At 36.4% G+C, this 20,330-nt stretch overlaps 2 protein-coding genes across 2 annotated transcripts; one reads left to right on the top strand and one right to left on the bottom strand.

The window, feature by feature from the left end:
• Positions 1 to 2,948: 2,948 nt before the first annotated feature.
• Positions 2,949 to 4,332, bottom strand: LOC110704350 (uncharacterized protein At5g43822-like). Its single transcript, XM_021882135.1, has 2 exons — positions 3,428 to 4,332; positions 2,949 to 3,310 (listed from the first exon to the last, which is right to left on the bottom strand). The coding sequence occupies exons 1-2, from the start codon at positions 3,557 to 3,559 to the stop codon at positions 3,128 to 3,130; spliced, it is 315 nt and encodes a 104-aa protein (XP_021737827.1). The 5' UTR covers positions 3,560 to 4,332; the 3' UTR covers positions 2,949 to 3,127.
• Positions 4,333 to 9,339: 5,007 nt separating this feature from the next.
• On the top strand, positions 9,340 to 10,348 carry LOC110704384. The gene is made up of 2 exons (XM_021882164.1): positions 9,340 to 9,576; positions 9,701 to 10,348. Exons 1-2 carry the CDS (start codon positions 9,340 to 9,342, stop codon positions 10,346 to 10,348), a joined length of 885 nt encoding a protein of 294 aa, XP_021737856.1.
• The last annotated feature ends 9,982 nt before the right edge of the window (positions 10,349 to 20,330 follow it).

Genomic DNA, 20,330 nt, shown 5'->3' with positions numbered 1-20,330 from the left:
AGTGAATTTTTCCAAAAAAAAAATAGTTTATTTAAGAGTTTTTTTTTTTTTTTTTTTTTTTTTTTTTGTGAAAGACATTAATTTAAGAGATTAGATAGACTGGAAAAATATGGATTAAATCAATAATAACTTGAAAATAGTTGAAAAAGAAGACGGTAGAAGGGGATTGCAAACTTCAATTTTCCCATAGTTGAAATTGTATAAAAGAATATATTTGTAACTTTCAAATGTACATTTCAAAGTTAATTCATACTAACAATTTTCTTAAACAATAATATGTAGCTTGAGATAATCATTAAAAAAAGAGGGGGGGGGGGATGTGGCAATTTTGTTAGGCTTTGTTTAGTCGTGGCGATTTTGAGATCATATTCAAGGTACGTTCGCGTACTTAGTAATTATTTGAATATGTAGAGGCATGCTAGGCTTTGTTTAATTAATTCCAAGTAGTATCATAATAGGCATTGGTTGGAATTTGTTAATTTGATTGATGTTGATGAATGATTGGTGATGTATGGATTATTTGTGATGAATTGGTGATTGGAATTAATTATGTTGGCATGTTGATTATGAACCACACTTTTATTATTGGCATGATTGAGAGCATGTTTAATTAAACTAAATGTTTGATTTGGTTTGGAATATGAAAAGGAAATTTTATTATGGTTCATATAATTTTTTATTGATGCTTTAAGCATGGGAATTGAGCTATTTAAGTGTCGTAGTATACAGGAATAAATTATATTGCGGTGCTTATGTGCACTTGAGGTGTTTCTAACACCGAGGGATAGGATTTGCGGCGTATTATGCGTTTAAGGTGTCTTTGACACCGAGGTAGATTAAAAAGGGTTCAACTATTAAGTTTATGTGGACACTAATTATTCAAAAATTAAATTGGTATGTTTGATTGCTTGGATGAATTATAGTGTTTGATTGTGTTATGGTTTTAGAGTCATCACCAAGTATAATAATATGTAAATAACGTAAAGTGAGAGAGATTACACACCAAAACTCTTGGAACGTATATACCTTGAGTATGAACATATGGGGGGAGTTATAGGGTATTATATTTAACCATGAATTCTATTGGGAGTACAGGACGCTGTATTTTCCATTTTATTTATCTTATGCGTAGGACTTCTAGTCAGTTCATGTGAAATTTGCCTACCCGGTTAGTTCTCGGTGTAATTTACCTCAATTTATTTGAGGCAGGGATTTGGTCAGAAACCCGTTCAATGTATAATCAAATTTAAATGAATATTGGTATTTGTCTAGTTAGGTGTTGAATGTTTTGTATGCTTGTAAACAGGTGTAACACGGTAAGTTGTGTGATTATAGGATGAAAGCATGTTAGTGTGTTTTATTACGCTTATGTACCCAGCATTGATGATTGTGTGTTTGTATGTTTGTTTGGCCTTATCCTTACCTTGGCCCTACGACGACCCATTTCTAATGGCGAGTAGTGGGGACAAGTAGAGAGAAGCTTTTCAGCCTTTCAGGTGAAGAAGCATATTAATGATGGGCATGAGTGAAGAGCGAATTATGCTTAGTTTCCATAGGAATATGATGTGTTTTATTTGCTTTGAATATTATTTATTTTATTCTGCTCATGAGACTAACGCAAAGGTTTTTAATATTGTTTGGTTTTAAGGGCCTACAATGGTTCCAAGTTGTAGGTTGACTTTGTTTGACTTTTACTTTGTTTGGTTTGACTTTTTTTAGTTGAATTGTTTTTAAATGGTTTTAAAGATAGTCTTCCGCTGTGCGAGTCTTTGATATTTGCCTTAGCCGTTTTCACGGTGACGGTAATGTCTTAGATTTTCCTATCTCGTATTTTAAAAGGACAAAATAGGTATTTCAAAGGAAAGGAATTTCTAGAGTGTTACAGTACAATACCGTGAAAATCCAACCTATACACAACTGCCAATTAATTTAAAGCTTGAAGTATTCAAGATCATGCTATAATACAATCTAATTCCCTTTTAAATATCACGAGGGGAAACACCCACCAAACCAAAAACACCCAAAGAAGCTAAAAGATCAAGATATATCACCATCATAGTTTCTATCATTTAAAATTAAAATCCAGGGATTAGAATATATGTGCCAAATTAAGTTAAGTTAATTGAGAACTAAGCTCTGATACCTCATAAAACCACACGAAATGTAAAAAGACTTTTTGCACATCACCAACTTTGCTGTATAAATTAAAGTGAGTCTTAAACTTTTTAAACACTAGACAATACCCTAATCATTTGTTCTACTACTACAATCTTTAATATCCTTGAGTATACATTGGATATAAATATATACTATCACCTTTTTTTTAGTTGACACGTTTTGACTTTAGCACTATTCACACACTCCTCTTTGACCGTGTTTTGTGCTTTTATACGTAATGAAAAATATAATCATGTAGGATCTTGTTAGATTCATCACATTATATATTTTCAAAAGATCAAATTTTCATAATTTTTGCTTATCCGTAATTACAGATATAAATGGTTAAAGTTGTGCACTGACAATGTGATTAAAGAAACGTGTCAACTAAAAAGAAACGGAGGAAGTACAAAACAACAAATCACTTTCAACTAATTGATCATTTTTCTCTTATACCAACTCTAAGGACTATATTCAATCACCATATCATCAGTAAGGTTACATGCTTGTATGCCAATTCTTGTCCATTAGAAGCAAATGTAGCCTATAATTCCCATATGCAGAAAAGACAGAAATAGTTTCATGAAGCGGAAGCATGAAGCGCAATGATTGTAGATGATTATCAAACCTATATATCAATCAATTGTCAGCCAAAGTGTTTTGCCGATTGAACTCACTTTACCTAATTGATTTTCAGTTGTGTATACACAAGTCGCATAATCATCTTACCACAAAACTATTAGAAGGTAATAAACAAGTTAAATTGAAACAATTAAGGCCAGCAAATATTGCTTACACAAATTATATATTTTTTCTTTTACTACACATTCTTATATGAGAGCAAATATTGTTATGAAGTTGAACCAAATTTTATACACTGAAATATATAATTATCCATGTCCAAGTGTTGAGTATCCGACTACGGGTACTTGAGGTGAAATGAAGAGCTTGCAAGTAAAGAGATGTTGGATTAAATACAATGAAGCAACAAGAACAACAAAAATAAAGTGCTAAGAAAAACCAATTGAACTAACATAGTCTTCTTAATTGAGAGCAAAATTGTCTCCGAAGACTCCATTTGCTTCTGCAAAACTGCATCTTCAATCCCATCAACACCCTTCAAACCACCATAATTCCTCTTATTTCCAATCACCTAAACAAATATTTCCCAAAATCATAATCAAATTTCATAATTAATACACCAAGATTGAAACTTTAAGCTACCACAAATCAATATAAAAAGAGTGAATTCAAAGTGTATATTAGAGACCTCAATTCTTCCAATAATTGAAGAAGCATTAGAAAACTGAGAAAGTAACCGGGATTGAAGGTCTTCCCAGTGATCCATTTCTTCTCGAACTTTCTTGAATTTCTGTTGATATTTCTTCAGAATATTCTCCATAAAAAGAGAAAGAAGTGTTTAATAGATGGTGGTCGTGGCGGAGAACCGCGGTGGTGGGAGTCGTGGCAGGATGGTCTGACGGTGAAAGAAGTGCACTAGTGAGAGTGTAGAGTTGGGTAGGAGCCGAGGGAGTGAGGTTTTGAATTACTACCTCCGGTCTTTATTATCTGTAACTTTCAGAGGGTTTGCGGTACACGAGACAAAATTTGATAATTACAATTAGTGTATCTTATTCATGTGATTAGGAGGAGAGAGTGTCTAATTAATGGTTGTCTTCCCCTTCCCCTGTCATTCATGGTTGCCCTCTTCCCCTCCACCTTCATCCATGACAACAACTTTCCGGCAACTCCACCTTTTTCCGGCAGCCCGACCCCCTCATTCGTCTTCCCCTCCCTTTTTCGGCAGCCCCCTTCCCCGTCTTTCCCTCCTTTTTTCGGTAGCCCTCTCCCTAACCTAAAAACCCAGAAATCCCAAACCCAAAAACCCAAAAATTGTCACCGAAAACACCTAAAACCCACGCCCTAGAATCCTAACCCAGAAATCGTCACCATCATCACCTTCAATAAAACCCAAAACTCACGCTCTAAAACCCTAACCCAGAAATCCGACCATCATCATCACCTTCAATAAAACCCAAAACCCACGCCCTAAAACCCTAACCTAGAAATCCGACCATCATCATTACCTTCAATCGAAATCAAAACCCAGAAAATCAAAACTCAAAAAAATGAAATCAAAACCAAGAAAATAAAATCAGAACCTTGAAAATCAAAACCCAGAAAATTGAAATCAAAATCCAGAAAATCAAAACTCAGAAAATCGAAATCAAAACCCAAAAAATCGAAATCAAAAACCAGAAAATTGAAACTCAGAAAATCGAACAAAACCCAGAATATTCAAACATAAATCACCCAAAAAAATGAAAAAAGTACAAAATTGAAAAAAACGATAAAATGAATCTGGATCGCACATCATCTTCCTATATATTATCATTAATCGCACATCATCTTCAACTGAAACTTGTGAGGGAGGAGAGATGAAGAGGATCGTTCGTCGGTGGTGGGAGCTAAGGGCCGTGGTCATAGGGAGGAGAAAGACGGTGATGGGATGGAAGGTGGTCGTGAAGGAGGAGAGAGAATGGTGGTGGGAGGGGCGGTGGTCATGACTCGTGAAGGAGGAGGGATGAAGAGGTTGAAAGAGATGAAGAGGGTGAAAGGTTGAAAGAGAGGTTGAAGAAAGTGATGAATGGGTGGTGGGTAGACGAGGAAATGAGTAAATGGGGTGGGTAGAATTAGGTTAATGATTTTAGATTAGATTAAAAAGGTTGTTTAATTAACCTCATAACCAGTTTTTTAAATTTTTTAGTGAGGGCATTTCGGTCATTTTACAGAAAAAGAGTTACTAAAAATGGAAAATAAATGAATTGTTGCACATAATGTGAGGCGGCCAAAAATAGTAAATGTTGCAGATAATAAAGACCGGAGGTAGTATAAAGTAATACTATTTGCATAATTAGTTTATTACCTCCATAATATTAAAGACTTATCACACTTATTGTAGGGAGTGTTGGTCAATTCAAAAAAATCAAAAAAATGAATTAGGTTTACTAAGATTGAACGTGGAAGTTTCTGACGATTTTAAGAATGGGTGAATTGAGTATTTAATCAATATATTTCTTTAATGGATTTATGGGATTTCTACATTACCTTAGTAAAATATAGTTACAATTAGCACTTGAATGTTGAAATTATACAAATAAAAAGAAAGAAAGAATAATTTATCAACTCTTACATTTTCATTTGTTTGATTTAACCATGCATGGAAAGAAATTAATTAATAAACCTAATTCTCGTTCTTTTTGTTTGAGGAGGGTAAGGGTATTTGACTAATTATTCCCTTAGGTTTTAGAGAAGAAACAAATAATTAGAAACCAATCCCTAAATATTTACCCAAATATACTAACCAAACACTTGGTAACGGTAATAGTTAATTGAATTTGTTTCTAACCAAACAAAAAAAAAAAAAAAAAAAAAAGAGAGAAAAGAAAAAAAAAGCCTTCCCAAACATGCTCTAATTGTTCTTTTTACCTTATTTTTGCTGAATTAAAATTTTTTGTGAAAAAAAAAAAATTATTGTGCAAAACTTAAGTTATTTTTGCTAAATTAAGAACTTAAATAATTTTGACTGAATTGAAATTATATTTATTGATTCCTTATTATATTTTTCTTTAAAGTTATTGATTTTTACTGAATTGAACTTATTTTTAGTGAGCTAAAATTACTTTTACCGAGATTTTTTTTAAGATGAAGAAAATAGGGCTTTACTACAAAGTATCACTTATTATCGTATACAGTATACAAACCAACGTACCAAGAACAATGAAAACTGTGATACACTTCGTACGTAATCTCACTAAAATCCGACTAAGAAAGTAAGATACTAGATACAAAAACTCAGGTAAGATAGTAAGACTAGAATTATAATTAAGTCCTGGTTTGATTTATTGATTATTAGGTTAGGTAATTTTCAATAACTACTCTATGGTTATTAACGTTATATTTAATTATAAAAAAAAATCTATTTAAGTTACTACTTTGTAAAAATGAATTAACTACGGAAGAGTATATTATTAGAAAAATAGATAATTTAAAATACACATATATGTATATTTATATATATTTCACTAACTAATTTATATCATTTCTTCTTTCAACCAAATGAATATCTTACAACTAGATATCTAATTCGTAAATAGATTTACTTTTTACACACTATTAATCCATTCCCTCTTACGCGGTATTTATTTTTCTTCTCAATAATCAACTGGCTTAGAAAAAAATTCATATCTTTCCTAGCAATCTTTTCAAACATAATTAAATACACAAATATTTTTTTAAAAAAATAATCCTTGTTGTAAAAATGGTAAGAGTATTATATAGCACTACGTATATCACAAATTATGTTAAGAGTTTGATTTTCCTTTTTTTAACTTTAGCTTATGGTATCAATATATATAGTGCAAGGATACATTAAATCCTTTTAATCTTCTATTTATATATAAGATTTGTTTCCTAAATAGTTTTTTTTTTTTTTTTTGAACACATCAAAAAATGACACGTGTCATTGCTGGTGTGTCTTTTAATATATAGTTATTGATTAGTAAACTTTCTTCTTAGAGATGATTATTAATATAAACAAGACTTCGTATTTCATTGTTTAGACTTTTGGAGTTGTTGAGTAAATTGCGGTAGAAGTGATCTGCTATTCAAGCTGAAAGCCTGAAAGAAACTGCGATTGTTAATAATCAAAGACTCAATTGTTGTAGTCTTTCATTAACATTAACTACCAGTAGACCTGGTTATTGGGAGGGTTGGGGCGGATTAGCGGGTCAGTAATGGGGCGGGTCATTTGCGGATCACTTGTAATTTTTAAAGGGTCAAAGCTGGGTCAGGGCCAAAAGAGTCAGGGGCGGGTCAGGGTTTGAAGTAAAATTAATATGGGTCATTAATGGGTCAAGAAGTCGCAGAGTACTCATTTAAATATTTCTTCTTTATAATGTAAAGTTCCATAATTTTTTAAAAAATAATAAAAATTTCTAACAACTACATCCCAACACCAGTTCACTGCAAATCGTTTTGATAGCAAAAAAATATACACTCATCAATTTATATTGTAGATTTGATTGTTAATGATTTCTAAATCTAAATTTTTGAAGTTGGGAATTCGAAGAAAGAAATCAGATTTTTTAAGATTATTAAGAAAGGAATCTTAAAGAAGGATTTTAGGCTATGTAAAGCAATAGCAGGCGAAGGATCTTTCGGTACATGAGTGCATATCAGCGCATAGCATCTATTGACAAACGAAGTGTATAAGAGGGCAGAAGCGTAATTTACCAAGCATTAGAAAACTTGAATGTTCCACTTAATTGTGCCACTGATACATCTAATACTTCGAAAAGGTACCACTGAAATCACATTGATACATTCAATCAAAGTGGTAAAAAAACGTTTTGTACTTTGAATTGTACCACTAGAAAATTAAACCAGTGCCATCCTATACACTTTCTAAACACATAGGTGATATACGCCAATACTTTTCCTCGGCACATCGATGAGACAATGACAACTAAGAATCTTCCGGAGAAGCAAAAGCTTTGTAACTGTAAATCTGTATTAAAGAGAGAGGAGAGAGAGCGTTCAACTTTTTATTTATTTAGGTGGCCCATTTAATGACCCTATATCTATTTCCATTTTTATAGGGTTGTTCATAAGAACCCATTAATGACCCTTTTAGGAGAGACCCTACATGAGTCCGGTCCACGCAAATTCTTAGCTACACACTTATGTAGCTAAACTAGCTGCACCACTGCACCCATATATGAACATATAGTAATTTAAAAATGAACGTACTGTTATGAAATATCTAAATGTGGATGACTATTATCCCATGTACAATCTAGAACATTCTAGAGTTGGGTATTTGATCTTATCCGATGATGGAACCCTAAATAATATACATGTATATATATCCCGTATTAGATGGAATAATATACAGAACGTAACAAAATTTCTCTCATATCTCTCTTTATTTCTCTTCCATATTTAACACGTTATGAGCATCATAGCTCTACCCGATTGAATCAAGTTATCCTACTCTAAAACCAGGTACATTTAATATAATTATTATGCAATTACCACAAATTTTCGTATTAGTCGTGGCCGAAATATTATGTTGCATCTCGTATTCTGCTTTGCACATAATCCTTCATATGATTCTGTTTTTGAACTGTTCATTAATTATTTTCTTTCTTAGTTACCACCAAACAAGTATGTGCGGCTATCCCTTATAATTTATTTAATAATATCTATTATGGTTATGGATTTAATTTGGCATCAGGATTGAAAGCTATTAAGATGAAAATTGTCATGTAAAGGTTATTGTAAAATCTTTTTGTATTGTTTGGTTACATAGTAATTGGCTTTTATTTTATTTGTTGGCACTTATATTATGATAAATTTTGGATTGTTTGACGACTTTGGCTTGCAAAATATATAATTCCATAGCTTCGTTGACTTGTGGGCGCTGCTAATATTATTCATCATTTGATTATTGTAGTTAATCGTATTCTATTAATAAGTTTTAAAACTTATAATTGCGTCATTAAGGGGTATGCGATTAAGCGTTTTCTCCGTTTTATTTTATACGGAATACTGATATACTATGAGTAAAACATGGAAGACAACTTTAATTATGGTACTCAGATTCGATTTTTTTTTCAGTGGGCTGCAAATACTTATTGACTATAGTTTGACATATTATAATTAAATCTATGATGAGTAACCTATTATACCTTGAATTATCATGAATATTGTTTGACACAGTATTAATATGGAGTAAGTTTGGTATTAGTGTCAGTGTCAAAGAATTTAACAATAGCTAAAGTTAGGCAAAGTATAATTAGTGCCGAATTTTAGTGTCGAATTTCAGAGTTATAGTTTCGCAATACTTTCCATGTTTTGTTATGATAAGTTAGGCAATTAGATATTACGTATAAATTTATTTATTAAGGTTTATGTTTTGTTATGATAATTGATTAGTGGACTTAATTGTGGTCTCATGAACAATAACCTTCTCAAGGTTCAATATATATATATATATATATATATATATATATATATATATATATATATATATATATATATATATATATATATATATATATATATATATCGCAAATCTTAGTTCCTAATTTATAATATTGTTTTATATATCAGTGAATCATGTCAAACCTTGCAAAACTCGAATTTGTTGCTCTTGATATTACTGGAAACAACTATCTATCTTGGGTTTTAGATGCTGAAATACACTTAAATGCAAAGGGACTTGGTGATACTATTAAAGAAAACAACACTGCAACAAGCCAAGATAAGGCTAAAGCTATGATATTCCTTGGCCATCACCTTCATGAAGGCCTTAAGACTGAGTACTTGACTGTTAAAGACCCACAAGTCCTTGAAGTAATCTAAAGGAAAGCTATGACCACTAGAAAAATTTGATATTACCAAAAGCTCGTTATGACTGGTTACATTTAAAATTACAAGACTTTAAGTCTTTGAGTGAATACAACTCAGCTATGTTTAGAATTACATCACAATTGAATTATGTGGAGAGAAAATCACGGATGCAGAAATGTTAGAAAAAACATACTCTACTTTTCATGCAAACAATGTTGTCCTGCAGACACAATACCGTGAAAAGGGTTTTACAAAATATTCTGATTTGATATCTTGTCTCCTTGTGGCTGAGAAAAATAATGAACTATTGATGAAAAATCATGAATCACGCCCAACTGGCTCTACTCCATTCCCTGAAGCGAATGCGACATCCCATAATGGAAAAGAGCAAAAGGCTAGAGATCACGCCAGCAATCATGGTCGAGGCCGTGGTCAAGGTCGTGGTCGCGTCCGCGGACGTGGACATAATCGTGGTCGAGGTGGTCATTTTAGGAACTCATACACTCACCAGAAGTGGGACAATAAAGATGGAAATAAGAATGAGAAGGATAAATATGAAAATTTATGCTACCGTTGCGGAGGAAAAGGCCATTGGTCTCATGTGTGTCGTACACCAAAACATCTAGTAGACCTTTATCAACAATCAATCAAACAGAAAGGAAATAAAGTGGAAACAACTTTGGTGTACGAGGATGGCGAAGGTGATTTTGATTACGATGATACAACTCACCTGGAAGCGGCTGATTTCTTTCCTAATCCCGAAGAAAATAATTGAATAAATTATGTCCCATTGACGAATAAACTCTATAAATTAGCTTGCATTTATTATAGAAATTTATCGTAGTACTATGACTTATGCTTTATGGGACATTTGTTTTTGGACATTTTTATGTTTCGCATATTTCATTATTATCAGTCATTTATTAATTTAAGTTATTTGGTTTAGTGAATCTTATTTTAGTTCTTTTAATTCTATTAGAATATGAATCCCTTTGGAGCTCAATCATCAGCCAATAGTGAAGATTTATGTCTAGTTGATAGTGCTACCACTCACACCATACTTAAAGATAAGAAATATTTTTCTCAATTGGTGATGAAAGAAATTAGTGTGAGTACTATATCAGGCTGTACAAAAATTAAAGAAGGCTCCGGAAGAGCAAATGTATTATTGCCAAGGGGAACAAAATTGGAAATTATTGATGCATTATACTCCCCTCAGTCTCAAAGAAATTTACTAAGTTTTAAAGATATTCGACAAAATGCAATGGATATCATATTGAGAAAATGCAATGGATGACTATTATCCCATGTACAATCTAGAACATTCTAGAGTTGGGTATTTGATCTTATTATATGATGGAACCCTAAATAATATACATGTATATATATCACGTATTAGATGGAATAATATACAGAACGTAACAAAATTTCTCTCATATCTCTCTTTATTTCTCTTCCATATTTAACACGTACGGTTTTTTTTCCCCTCTTTTTATATCTTAACTCTCTCTCTTCTTCTTTCTTATCTCTATTAATTTTCTCTCTCCACTGTTTGCTTCTCAATCTGAAATTTTCCCTTTCCTTTTTTTTTTTCCCTTTTTTATAAGTTAATTTTAATTTCTTTCTTACCTCACTTTTCTTCAATCTTTATACTTCTTTGTCCTTCTAATTTGGATATTCTCCAATTCCTCACCATTTTAGCATTCTCCATCATCATCTTTGTCACGATCGTAAAATTTGAGGTAGTTTTGAGTTTTTTTTTTTTAATTATAAATATGTGAATGTTGTAAAATTGTTGATTTTTTATCCATTGCATTTTAATTTCTAATCTCTTATGTTATAGATCGATAATTATTGTCTCTATGATGAACCAAGATTAGATTTAAGGTAAATATTCAAATTTTTAGAGTTAAAATAATTACAATCGAATTTGCCTACTGCTTGTTAGAGAATATGGGATGAAATGGGCAAGCCTAAAACAGCTAGGGGACAAGATGTTGCTTGATCTTGAACAAGAATGCATATTAGTATACACCAAAAAAGTTGATGTGGCTCATCTCTCTAAAGCTCGACTACAACTGGCTATATGTTGATGATTCAGAGGCAGAACCCGCAGTCATTTATTCTCGCAATTGGAGAACCACCATTGCGTATCGCACATGTAATATTTGATATAAAATTGGTTTGTGAACTTGGTAGGTTTAGTAACCTTAAATCCTTTATAGAATGCTTGATCAAGTATTTGACTTTATATTACTTTGTGTAGTTTCTCCGACTTGTAATATGTCTAAGATACGGAGTACATTTCTTTACAAAGCGGTTTGCATGCTACTTTGTTAGTATGATTATTAGGTGAATGTATATTTTAAACTTACTAATAAATTCGTAATAAACATGTATAAGAAAATAAAAAAAAAAACATTTATACTAAAATTTTTTTTGCAAAATTGGTGGGGGCGCACGCGTAGCACGCACCCACAACTAGTTATGGCATAAGCATGTATTGTGCAAAGATAAGTCTGAATGTTATACTTGCCTTCAAACCTCTCGGGATATGTAGATTAGGTTCATCTTCTCTCTATGCTCAAGGAGTACATTAAGTTACGATAGGAGGTTTATCTTCTTTCTATGCTCGAGGAGTACATTAAGTTACGATAGGAAAAGAGAAGAAACGACAGCAGGTATGTATAACATTGAATCCTTTTTTCTTTTCTCGTTCTTTTCCTTCTTTGACAGTTTTTGTTTTGTCTGACTACTACCTCCATACTCAAATTTGTTACTTGTAATTAATTCACTCAGCTGTTGCCGCATGTTGTCGGTTATTAATAAAGAAACAATAATACTCTGTACGATGGTATGGAGATTGTAAAAAAGCAAACTGGACACTTGTATTTTTTCATTTGATAAAAAGGAGAAAAAACCAAAAAAAAAAAAAAAAAAAAAACACTTACACCACCAACAACTGTGGCAAAGTCACTCCTATCATATCCTCTCAAAGAAGGTTTTTTATTTCGATCGAAGGAGTATCGAATAAACCACCCTCTCTTCAAGGATAACTCCCATATTGACGAGTTTATCCGCTACCCTATTACTCTCCCGAAGACAATGAAAAATATTTAAAAAGGAACCAAAACTAGACACTTATTTGATTGCGAAGAGTAATTTTTTTTGACTTTTTGATGTTTAGGAATTACCATTCTATAAAATAAAATGGAAATATTAGGGGTGTCAAAAACTTACCCGACCCGAAAGGTTTACCTGAAATCGACTTGTTTTCGAACTGGTTGAACCCAAGAATTTTTTTATCCAAATTCGATTTGGAGTAAACTTGAGGTTAACTTGAAACCGACTTCACCCGCTAATGTATGATCCAAACTCAACTTGGAATCGACTCATAGTTAATCCGAAACCAATAAGACCCGATAATCCAATATCCGAAATCGATTTTGGCCGGAAACGAAAACTACCCGAAACCATTTAGGCCTGAATAATATCTCTTTTTACCCGACCTTTATTTACCTGATCTTTATTTACCCGAATTAAAACTTCCCATAAATCGATTAAATTCAACTCGAAACTGTAGGGTTTCGTAGTGACCCGGCACTACGCGGAAGGAAACCCACCAAGACCCGCCCCTTAATTAAAGCAATTAAACAAGCATAATAAACTTAATCATACAAGATTAAGGACAAGAATTATACCTTTGACGCGTGCTTCGCTCCCAAAGAGCTCTTACTTCAAAATCCCGAAAGCACGAGATCTCCGACGGTTCGTACCCACGAACCCGACCCGAGCGTCCTAAGCCTCGAAGGTTAGTCGAGGCCCGGACAAAATAACTATGAGTTTTACGAATCAAAGGTTTACTCTTTCTTAGAGTTGCCTTTTTAATTCCACTCAAGGTTGTATTCTCAAAATCCCAACCAAGTGGGTATTTATAGAGAATGGGGACTTGAAACCCCTTTTCATGATCAATGTGGGATCATGTGCAATTGCATTAATTTATTTAATTCCAAAATAAATAATTAAGCAAAGCAATCACAAGGCAACAAGTGGCAAGAGGGTAGAGAGAGTTAGGTGAGGACCAAGTGCCTTGGGGGGGACCATTGCCTTGCTCCCCAAGGCTTGGCTCTAAGCCTTGGTCCCCACTCCCCAAACCGCCTCAAGCATCCAGCTGGGCTGGCAGCCTGCCTTGGCTGCCAAGGCTGCCAGCTGGCGCCTAGCACCAAGGCTGGGCAGCCAGCCAGCTTGGTATGCTAGCAGGCAATGCTAGCACGCACTGGCCTAGCACGCATCAGCCCTAGCACGCTGCGAGCTGCTGGGCGCTGATGCTGCTGGCCTTGCGTTGTTGCTGCCTCGCACTCTCTCTCTCGCATCCTTATCGATAGCATAGCCAGTGCTAGCAGGGCATCGCTGGCGCTGGCCTCGCATGCTACGCACTGGCTGGTCGCACATGCATCACGCACCAGCCATGCGCCATGCACCACGCACATGCTTGCGTCCATCGCTGCACCTCACGCATTGCCAGCCCACATATTGCTAGCCACACGCACATGCACACACTCGCACTAGCCAGTGCCTAGCACTGCTTGTGCTTGGTGCGAGGCAAGCGCACACGCACACGCATATGCATGCGTGGTGCTGCTGCCTTGCACCTAGCCAGCCATAGCACGCACACGCACCAGCCAGCACGCATTGGTGCGGCTGTTGTGCGAGGCAGTGTGCGAGGCTGCGAGGCACACATGCACACACACACACGCATGCCACTGGCATTGCGATGGTGCTTGTGCGTGGTGCCAGGCCTTGCGATGGTGCCTAGCAAGGCCTGTGCGCTGCGATAGGGCACCACATGCACCTAGGCACCACGCTAGCATGCTGCTAGCTGCTATGGGCTGCCTGGTGCCTGTGTGGCCTGCGATGGCTGCTATGCGCACCAAGGCACCCATGCTAGCATGCTGCTAGCTTGCGATGGGCTGCCAGGGTGCGCCTAGGCTGCGATGGTGCCTAGCACACCATGGTGCGCCTAGCACACACATGGTGCACCTAGGTATGCTATGAGCTAGCCTAGCCTAGCTACGGCTACGCTCATACTTGTTGCTTGTGATTTTGCGACGCTCGGTCTCGGCGCCCTAGGCTCGATATCCGACGTCTGTATTCGTAAAACTCTGTCGACTCATTAAATCCTTTCGGATTAATTCGACGTCTCGGATCGGAGATTCGATTGGGTTCGACCCGAAGGGTTCAGTTAAGATTAAGCTGTAATATCAATTATACCTTGATATTACTGATCGGAAGCGGCCTCCACCTAGGCATTCCGATCACTTGACCTTACTGAAGAATTAGCTCTGTAATAATTCTGAACCCTCTATCGGAATAATACACTTGTTGGAAGGACACCATTCCTTTCAATCTCCTACTTGTCCTTCCGGACAAGTGTGCATATTGTGCATAGCTTATTTCCTTTGTCTCTTAATGTTTCTTCGTGAACTATAAGGTAAGATTCTTTGTCATCCTTATTACGTTCAGAAGTGTTTCTCGATCTCCGAGTTCGACTGTCAATAAGCAGATGATTTCTAAAATCCATTTGAGCATGGCCATGCATTTCACAGTCTCACTCTTCGAGCGGCCTTTTAAACAACAAAACATTTTCCCTATTGTTAGTAGGGGGACAATCCCAGTCTTGTATTGTAAGTTCTTCTTACTAAGAGGACATAGACTCCCGAGTGTTCCCGTTATGATCCCCAGTTACGGCAGACGTTTGGAAACATCAAAGAGCCTAGTACTCAAACAAGTAAACTTCACAGTACTCATGGTCTGAGGAATTAAGTTCCGATAGCCATAATGAGAAATGTACTTATGACAAAAGTTTAAATTTTTCTTAAAGTACTCTCATAGGTCTAATCCAGTACAGTTCTAAACTGTACCTGTGTAAATGATTTATGACTGTCACGTCCTCGCAGCACAAGAAACGGTGCTGTAAATCATACTACACACTAATCTATTGCGGTCATCAATCGTCCATCTGTTAGATGACCTCGATTAGGGATACTTTTCGATTTAATATTCAATGTTCACTTAACAGGTGCTTCTTTATCCAAGACATGGTCTTGATACCCTGTTTTGAATATTTTAGTAAATCGAATGGACTCATTATTTAATTCTAAACCACAATTAAATAGTAATGGAGTGAATGATAATATTGCATAAAATTAATTACTCCATTAATGAATGGTTTTAGTACAGTGTTTTACATTAAATCAACCCTGTTTAATTAAAACACTTGTACAGGGAATATCAAGGCCAGTCTCCAACATGCTTGATTCCCATTGCCTCAACGTGTTTGTTGTGTTTCACTTGAGGCAAAGGTTTAGTCAAAGGATCGGCTACATTATCATCCGTGCCGATCTTACAAATTCTGATTTCACCTTCGGATTTCCATTCCCTTATCATGTGAAATCGCCGTTGCACATGTTTGACCTTCTGGTGCTCTCTCGGCTCCCTGGCCTGAGCGATAGATCCATTATTATCACAATAGAGGTCTATCGGTCCCTTGATTGAGGGTACAACACCAAGTTCACTAATGAACTTGCGAATCCAAACAGCTTCCTTGGCAGCTTCCGAAGCAGCCAAGTACTCGGCTTCAGTTGTAGAGTCTGCAGTGGTGCTCTGCTTGGCACTCTTCCAGCTGAACGCTCCTCCATTCAGACAGAATACATATCCCGACTGTGACTTGAAGTCGTCTCTGTCAGTCTGGAAGCTAGCGTCGGTGTAACCTTCAACAACCAGTTCTTTGTGGCCTCCATATACCAGGATTTTATCCTTGTTCCTTTTCAGGTACTTAAGGATGTTTTTGGCCGCAGTCCAATGCGCCTCTCCTGGGTTCGATTGGTATTGACTCGTTGCACTTAGGGCATACGATACATCCGGCCTTGTACATATCATGGCATACATGATCGATCCGATTAGCGAAGCATATGGGATCTGATTCATTCTTTCACGCTCAACAGGTGTCTGTGGACACTGTTTCTTGCTAAGAGTTATGCCATGGGACATGGGTAAATGCCCTCTTTTGGCATTTTCCATGTTGAATCGAGCCAGTACCTTATCAATGTAAGTACTCTGGCTTAATCCAATCATCCTCTTAGATCTATCCCGGTAGATCTTGATGCCCAATATGTACTGTGCCTCTCCTAAGTCCTTTATTGAAAAGCACTTTCTTAACCAGCCCTTTAAGGACTCCAATAATTTTGTGCTGTTTCCAATGAGCAGTATGTCATCGGCATACAGGACTAGGAATGCAATATCACTCCCACTGACCTTCTTGTATACACAAGACTCATCTGGATTTTTGATAAAACCAAACCTGCTGATGGCTTCATCAAATCGCAGATTCCAACTTCTGCTAGCTTGCTTTAGTCCATAAATGGACTTCTTCAGCTTGCAAACCTTTCCAGCGTTGCCTGGATCGACAAAACCTTCTGGCTGTGTCATGTACACAATTTCTTCCAAAATTCCATTAAGGAAGGCGGTTTTGACATCCATTTGCCATATTTCGTAATCGTAATATGCAGCAATCGCTAGGATAATCCGGACGGACTTTAGCATTGCAACTGGTGAAAAAGTTTCATCATAGTCAATCCCGTGGACTTGTCTATAACCTTTTGCCACCAGTCTAGCTTTGTATATCGATACATTTCCATTTTTGTCTGTCTTCATTTGAAGATCCATTTGCATCCAATGGGTGTGTAACCCTCGGGCAAATTCACCAAGTCCCAGACTTGATTTTCAGACATGGAGTCCATCTCGGATTTCATGGCATCTTGCCATTTTGCAGAGTCGGGGCTCGTCATAGCTTGTTTGTATGTCGCCGGCTCATCATCATCCATAACTGGGATGTCCTGATCATCAGTTAAGACAATACCGAGGTATCTGTCTGGTTGAGATCTTTGCCGTTGCGACCTACGTAGGGTAATCGGTTGAGCGTTTACATTGTCTGTTTGACTCTGACCAATCTTCTCAGATGCTTCCAAAGTATCTAGATTGTCAGTTTTGTCAGGTTGACATTGTTGCTCGTCCTCTCGAACTTCGTCGAGTTCGATTTTCCTCCCACTTGTCATTTTGGAAAGGTGATCCTTCTCCAAAAAGACACCATCACGAGCAACAAATACTTTGTTCTCTGATTTATTGTAGAAGTAATACCCTTTGGTTTCTTTTGGATATCCCACAAAGAAACACTTATCCGATTTGGGGCGAATTTTGTCCGAAATTAATCGCTTGACATATGCTTCGCATCCCCAAATCTTGAGAAAAGACAACCTGGGAGGTTTCTTAGTCCATAATTCATATGGAGTCTTTTCAACAGCTTTTGACGGAGCTCTATTCAGTGTTAGTGCTGCTGTTTGTAGCGCATGTCCCCAGAACGAGATAGGGAGTTCACTAAGACCCATCATTGACCGAACCATGTCTAACAAGGTCCGATTCCTCCTTTCGGACACTCCGTTCCATTGAGGAGTTCCGGGAGGTGTCAACTCTGAAAGAATGCCACATTTTTTCAAGTGATCGTCGAATTCATGGCTCATATATTCGCCACCCCGATCCGATCGAAGTGCTTTAATTTTCTTGCCAAGTTGATTTTCAACCTCTTTCTGAAATTCATTGAATTTTTTTAAAGGATTCAGATTTATGCGACATTAAGTAGATATAGCCATATCTACTATAATCGTCGGTGAAGGTTATGAAATATCGGTAACCTTGTCTTGCGGGTGTGCTCATAGGTCCACATACATCCGTGTGTATTAGACCTAATAAGTCACTTGCCCTTTCTCCCAACTTGGAGAATGGTTGTTTGATCATCTTGCCTAATAAGCATCCTTCGCAATTTTCAAATGACTCTAAGTCAAATGAGTCAAGAACACCTTCTTGAAGAAGTTTCTTGATGCGTTTGATGTTAATGTGGCCAAGACGACAATGCCACAAGTAGGTTTGATTCGACTCGATGGTCTTAGCCTAGTGGTATCAACTTTTGTCATATGTAAAACATGCATTTTAATTGAACATAAATTTGGAAACTTGAAATAACTATTGTTAAAAGTTTCACATTTGAAATTCCTAGGTGTCCAACACCATGGATCATAGTATGTTCAAAGCATGATAAAACTAGGGATAGTTTAATTACACATCATAGACAAAATAGTGCATGCAAGCACGACCGAAAAACCATCTTCGTCGTCTTTTGTTCATGCACCAACACTTGATAAGCTTCTCACTTGGTCCCTGAAAAGGCAACATTAAGTGAGTCATATTTGGTATCCAATACCTTATGATAAGCTTAATTCACAAGTGTTTAAGGAAGATACCTGAGGTGGATACTCCATTCCTCTTCTCCTCCTCCCGAAAGAGCTTGCATTCTCTCTTGAAATGGCCTTGCCTGCCACAGAAGAAGCAACGCATCTTAGCCTTAACCTTGAGATCCCTCCTTCTTGTTGGTCTTTTGTTGCCCCAAATGAGTTGGCCCGGTGCAAAAGCTCCACCACATTCTTTAAGGAATGTGTCTCCTTTGAATCAGAAATATATGCCCTTAATGCATCATATCCTGAGTGGAGTGAAGTGAGCAAAATATGACCAGCCATTCCATCTTCTAGTGGAATTCCGAGAAGTTCCATGTGCTTGAAGAGCCTAGTCATTCTTGCCACATGGAGTCGGAGGGGCATACCCGGTCTCAACTTAGTGTTGCAGACCGTAGACCAAAGATGGAACCTCTCTTTCGCAAGACAACCTTGATCCGACGGCTTTACATTCATGTCCGTAAGTGACCTAGTCACTTCAAACAAGAGTCCATCATTGTTGTCGTTGAAACTCTTAGAGAATCTCATACCGACAACATCCCTTAGTTCTCCAAGGAACAAATCTGGGAAGGAGAATGGAAGTTTTTCTTTCCATTCTTCCGGGATGGAGTTTGCCATGAGTTGTGACACTAATTTGCAGTCTTTCGACCATGCACAATAAGTTTCGTCACTCAAGAGGGTCTTGGAACAGAGAGTTGGAGAGAAGTATCCAGAACATACTCCTTGGAACAACTCCGGAGAGTTTTTCCTGAGTTCTTTTTCCCATTTATCAAGGTTTGTTAAGTTAAGCTTGATGGCTAACTTATCGGGGAGTTCTAGGCACATTTGGTTGTTGTTCGAGTTACTTGCAGACATGTTTCTACAATTGAAAGAATTTGAAGTGAAAAACCATTCATACATCAATAAGTTGAATTTTAAAGCGTTCATGCATTTATTCACCCTTATTGAACATTTTATCCACGCATTTTAAGATTGTCCCTTATGGGCGAGAATAAAATGATTCCGAGATCCCAAAGATCAAGAAATGGTCAAGCATGCTTTGGCTTGTCTTAACCATTAAATATCTTAAGGTAAGCAATCCAATTGCTAATAGCTCCAAGCTATTCTCGGTTTGATAAAATGTCGCATCTAATGCATACTTGACATTTTATCTTTTTTGCCACGACATCTAAGGACTCCTTACTGATATCGTTGAGCTTAACCAAGACAACTTGTATACCTAGTATACCTTACGTTCCTAGGGAAGTAGTGATGCCTCGCTTTGGCGTAATCCATCACGTACGCGCATTAGTTCGGTAAGTGTTGTACTTGGAATGGCAAATTTTAGCTCAATATTATTAAGGGACCTAGGGTTTCTATGTTGGTTGATTTAAGTGAACTTAACTAATCATCGCAACATTATAGAAATCCTAGACA

The sequence above is a fragment of the Chenopodium quinoa genome, unplaced genomic scaffold, assembly GCF_001683475.1.
Source record: "Chenopodium quinoa cultivar QQ74 unplaced genomic scaffold, ASM168347v1, whole genome shotgun sequence".
Taxonomy (NCBI): domain Eukaryota; kingdom Viridiplantae; phylum Streptophyta; class Magnoliopsida; order Caryophyllales; family Amaranthaceae; genus Chenopodium; species Chenopodium quinoa.
The sequence above is the reverse complement of the archived record's forward strand: the minus strand, read 5'-3'. Positions and strand labels throughout refer to the sequence as shown.

Coding starts and splice junctions, on each gene's coding strand:
- LOC110704384 (XM_021882164.1), top strand. CDS start 9,340: ATGTCAAACCTTGCAAAACTCGAATTTGTTGCTCTTGATATTACTGGA. Junction 9,577..9,700: donor AAGACCCACAAGTCCTTGAA/GTAATCTAAAGG, acceptor AGCTATGTTTAG/AATTACATCACAATTGAATT.
- LOC110704350 (XM_021882135.1), bottom strand. CDS start 3,559: ATGGAGAATATTCTGAAGAAATATCAACAGAAATTCAAGAAAGTTCGA. Junction 3,311..3,427: donor CAATTATTGGAAGAATTGAG/GTCTCTAATATA, acceptor ATATTTGTTTAG/GTGATTGGAAATAAGAGGAA.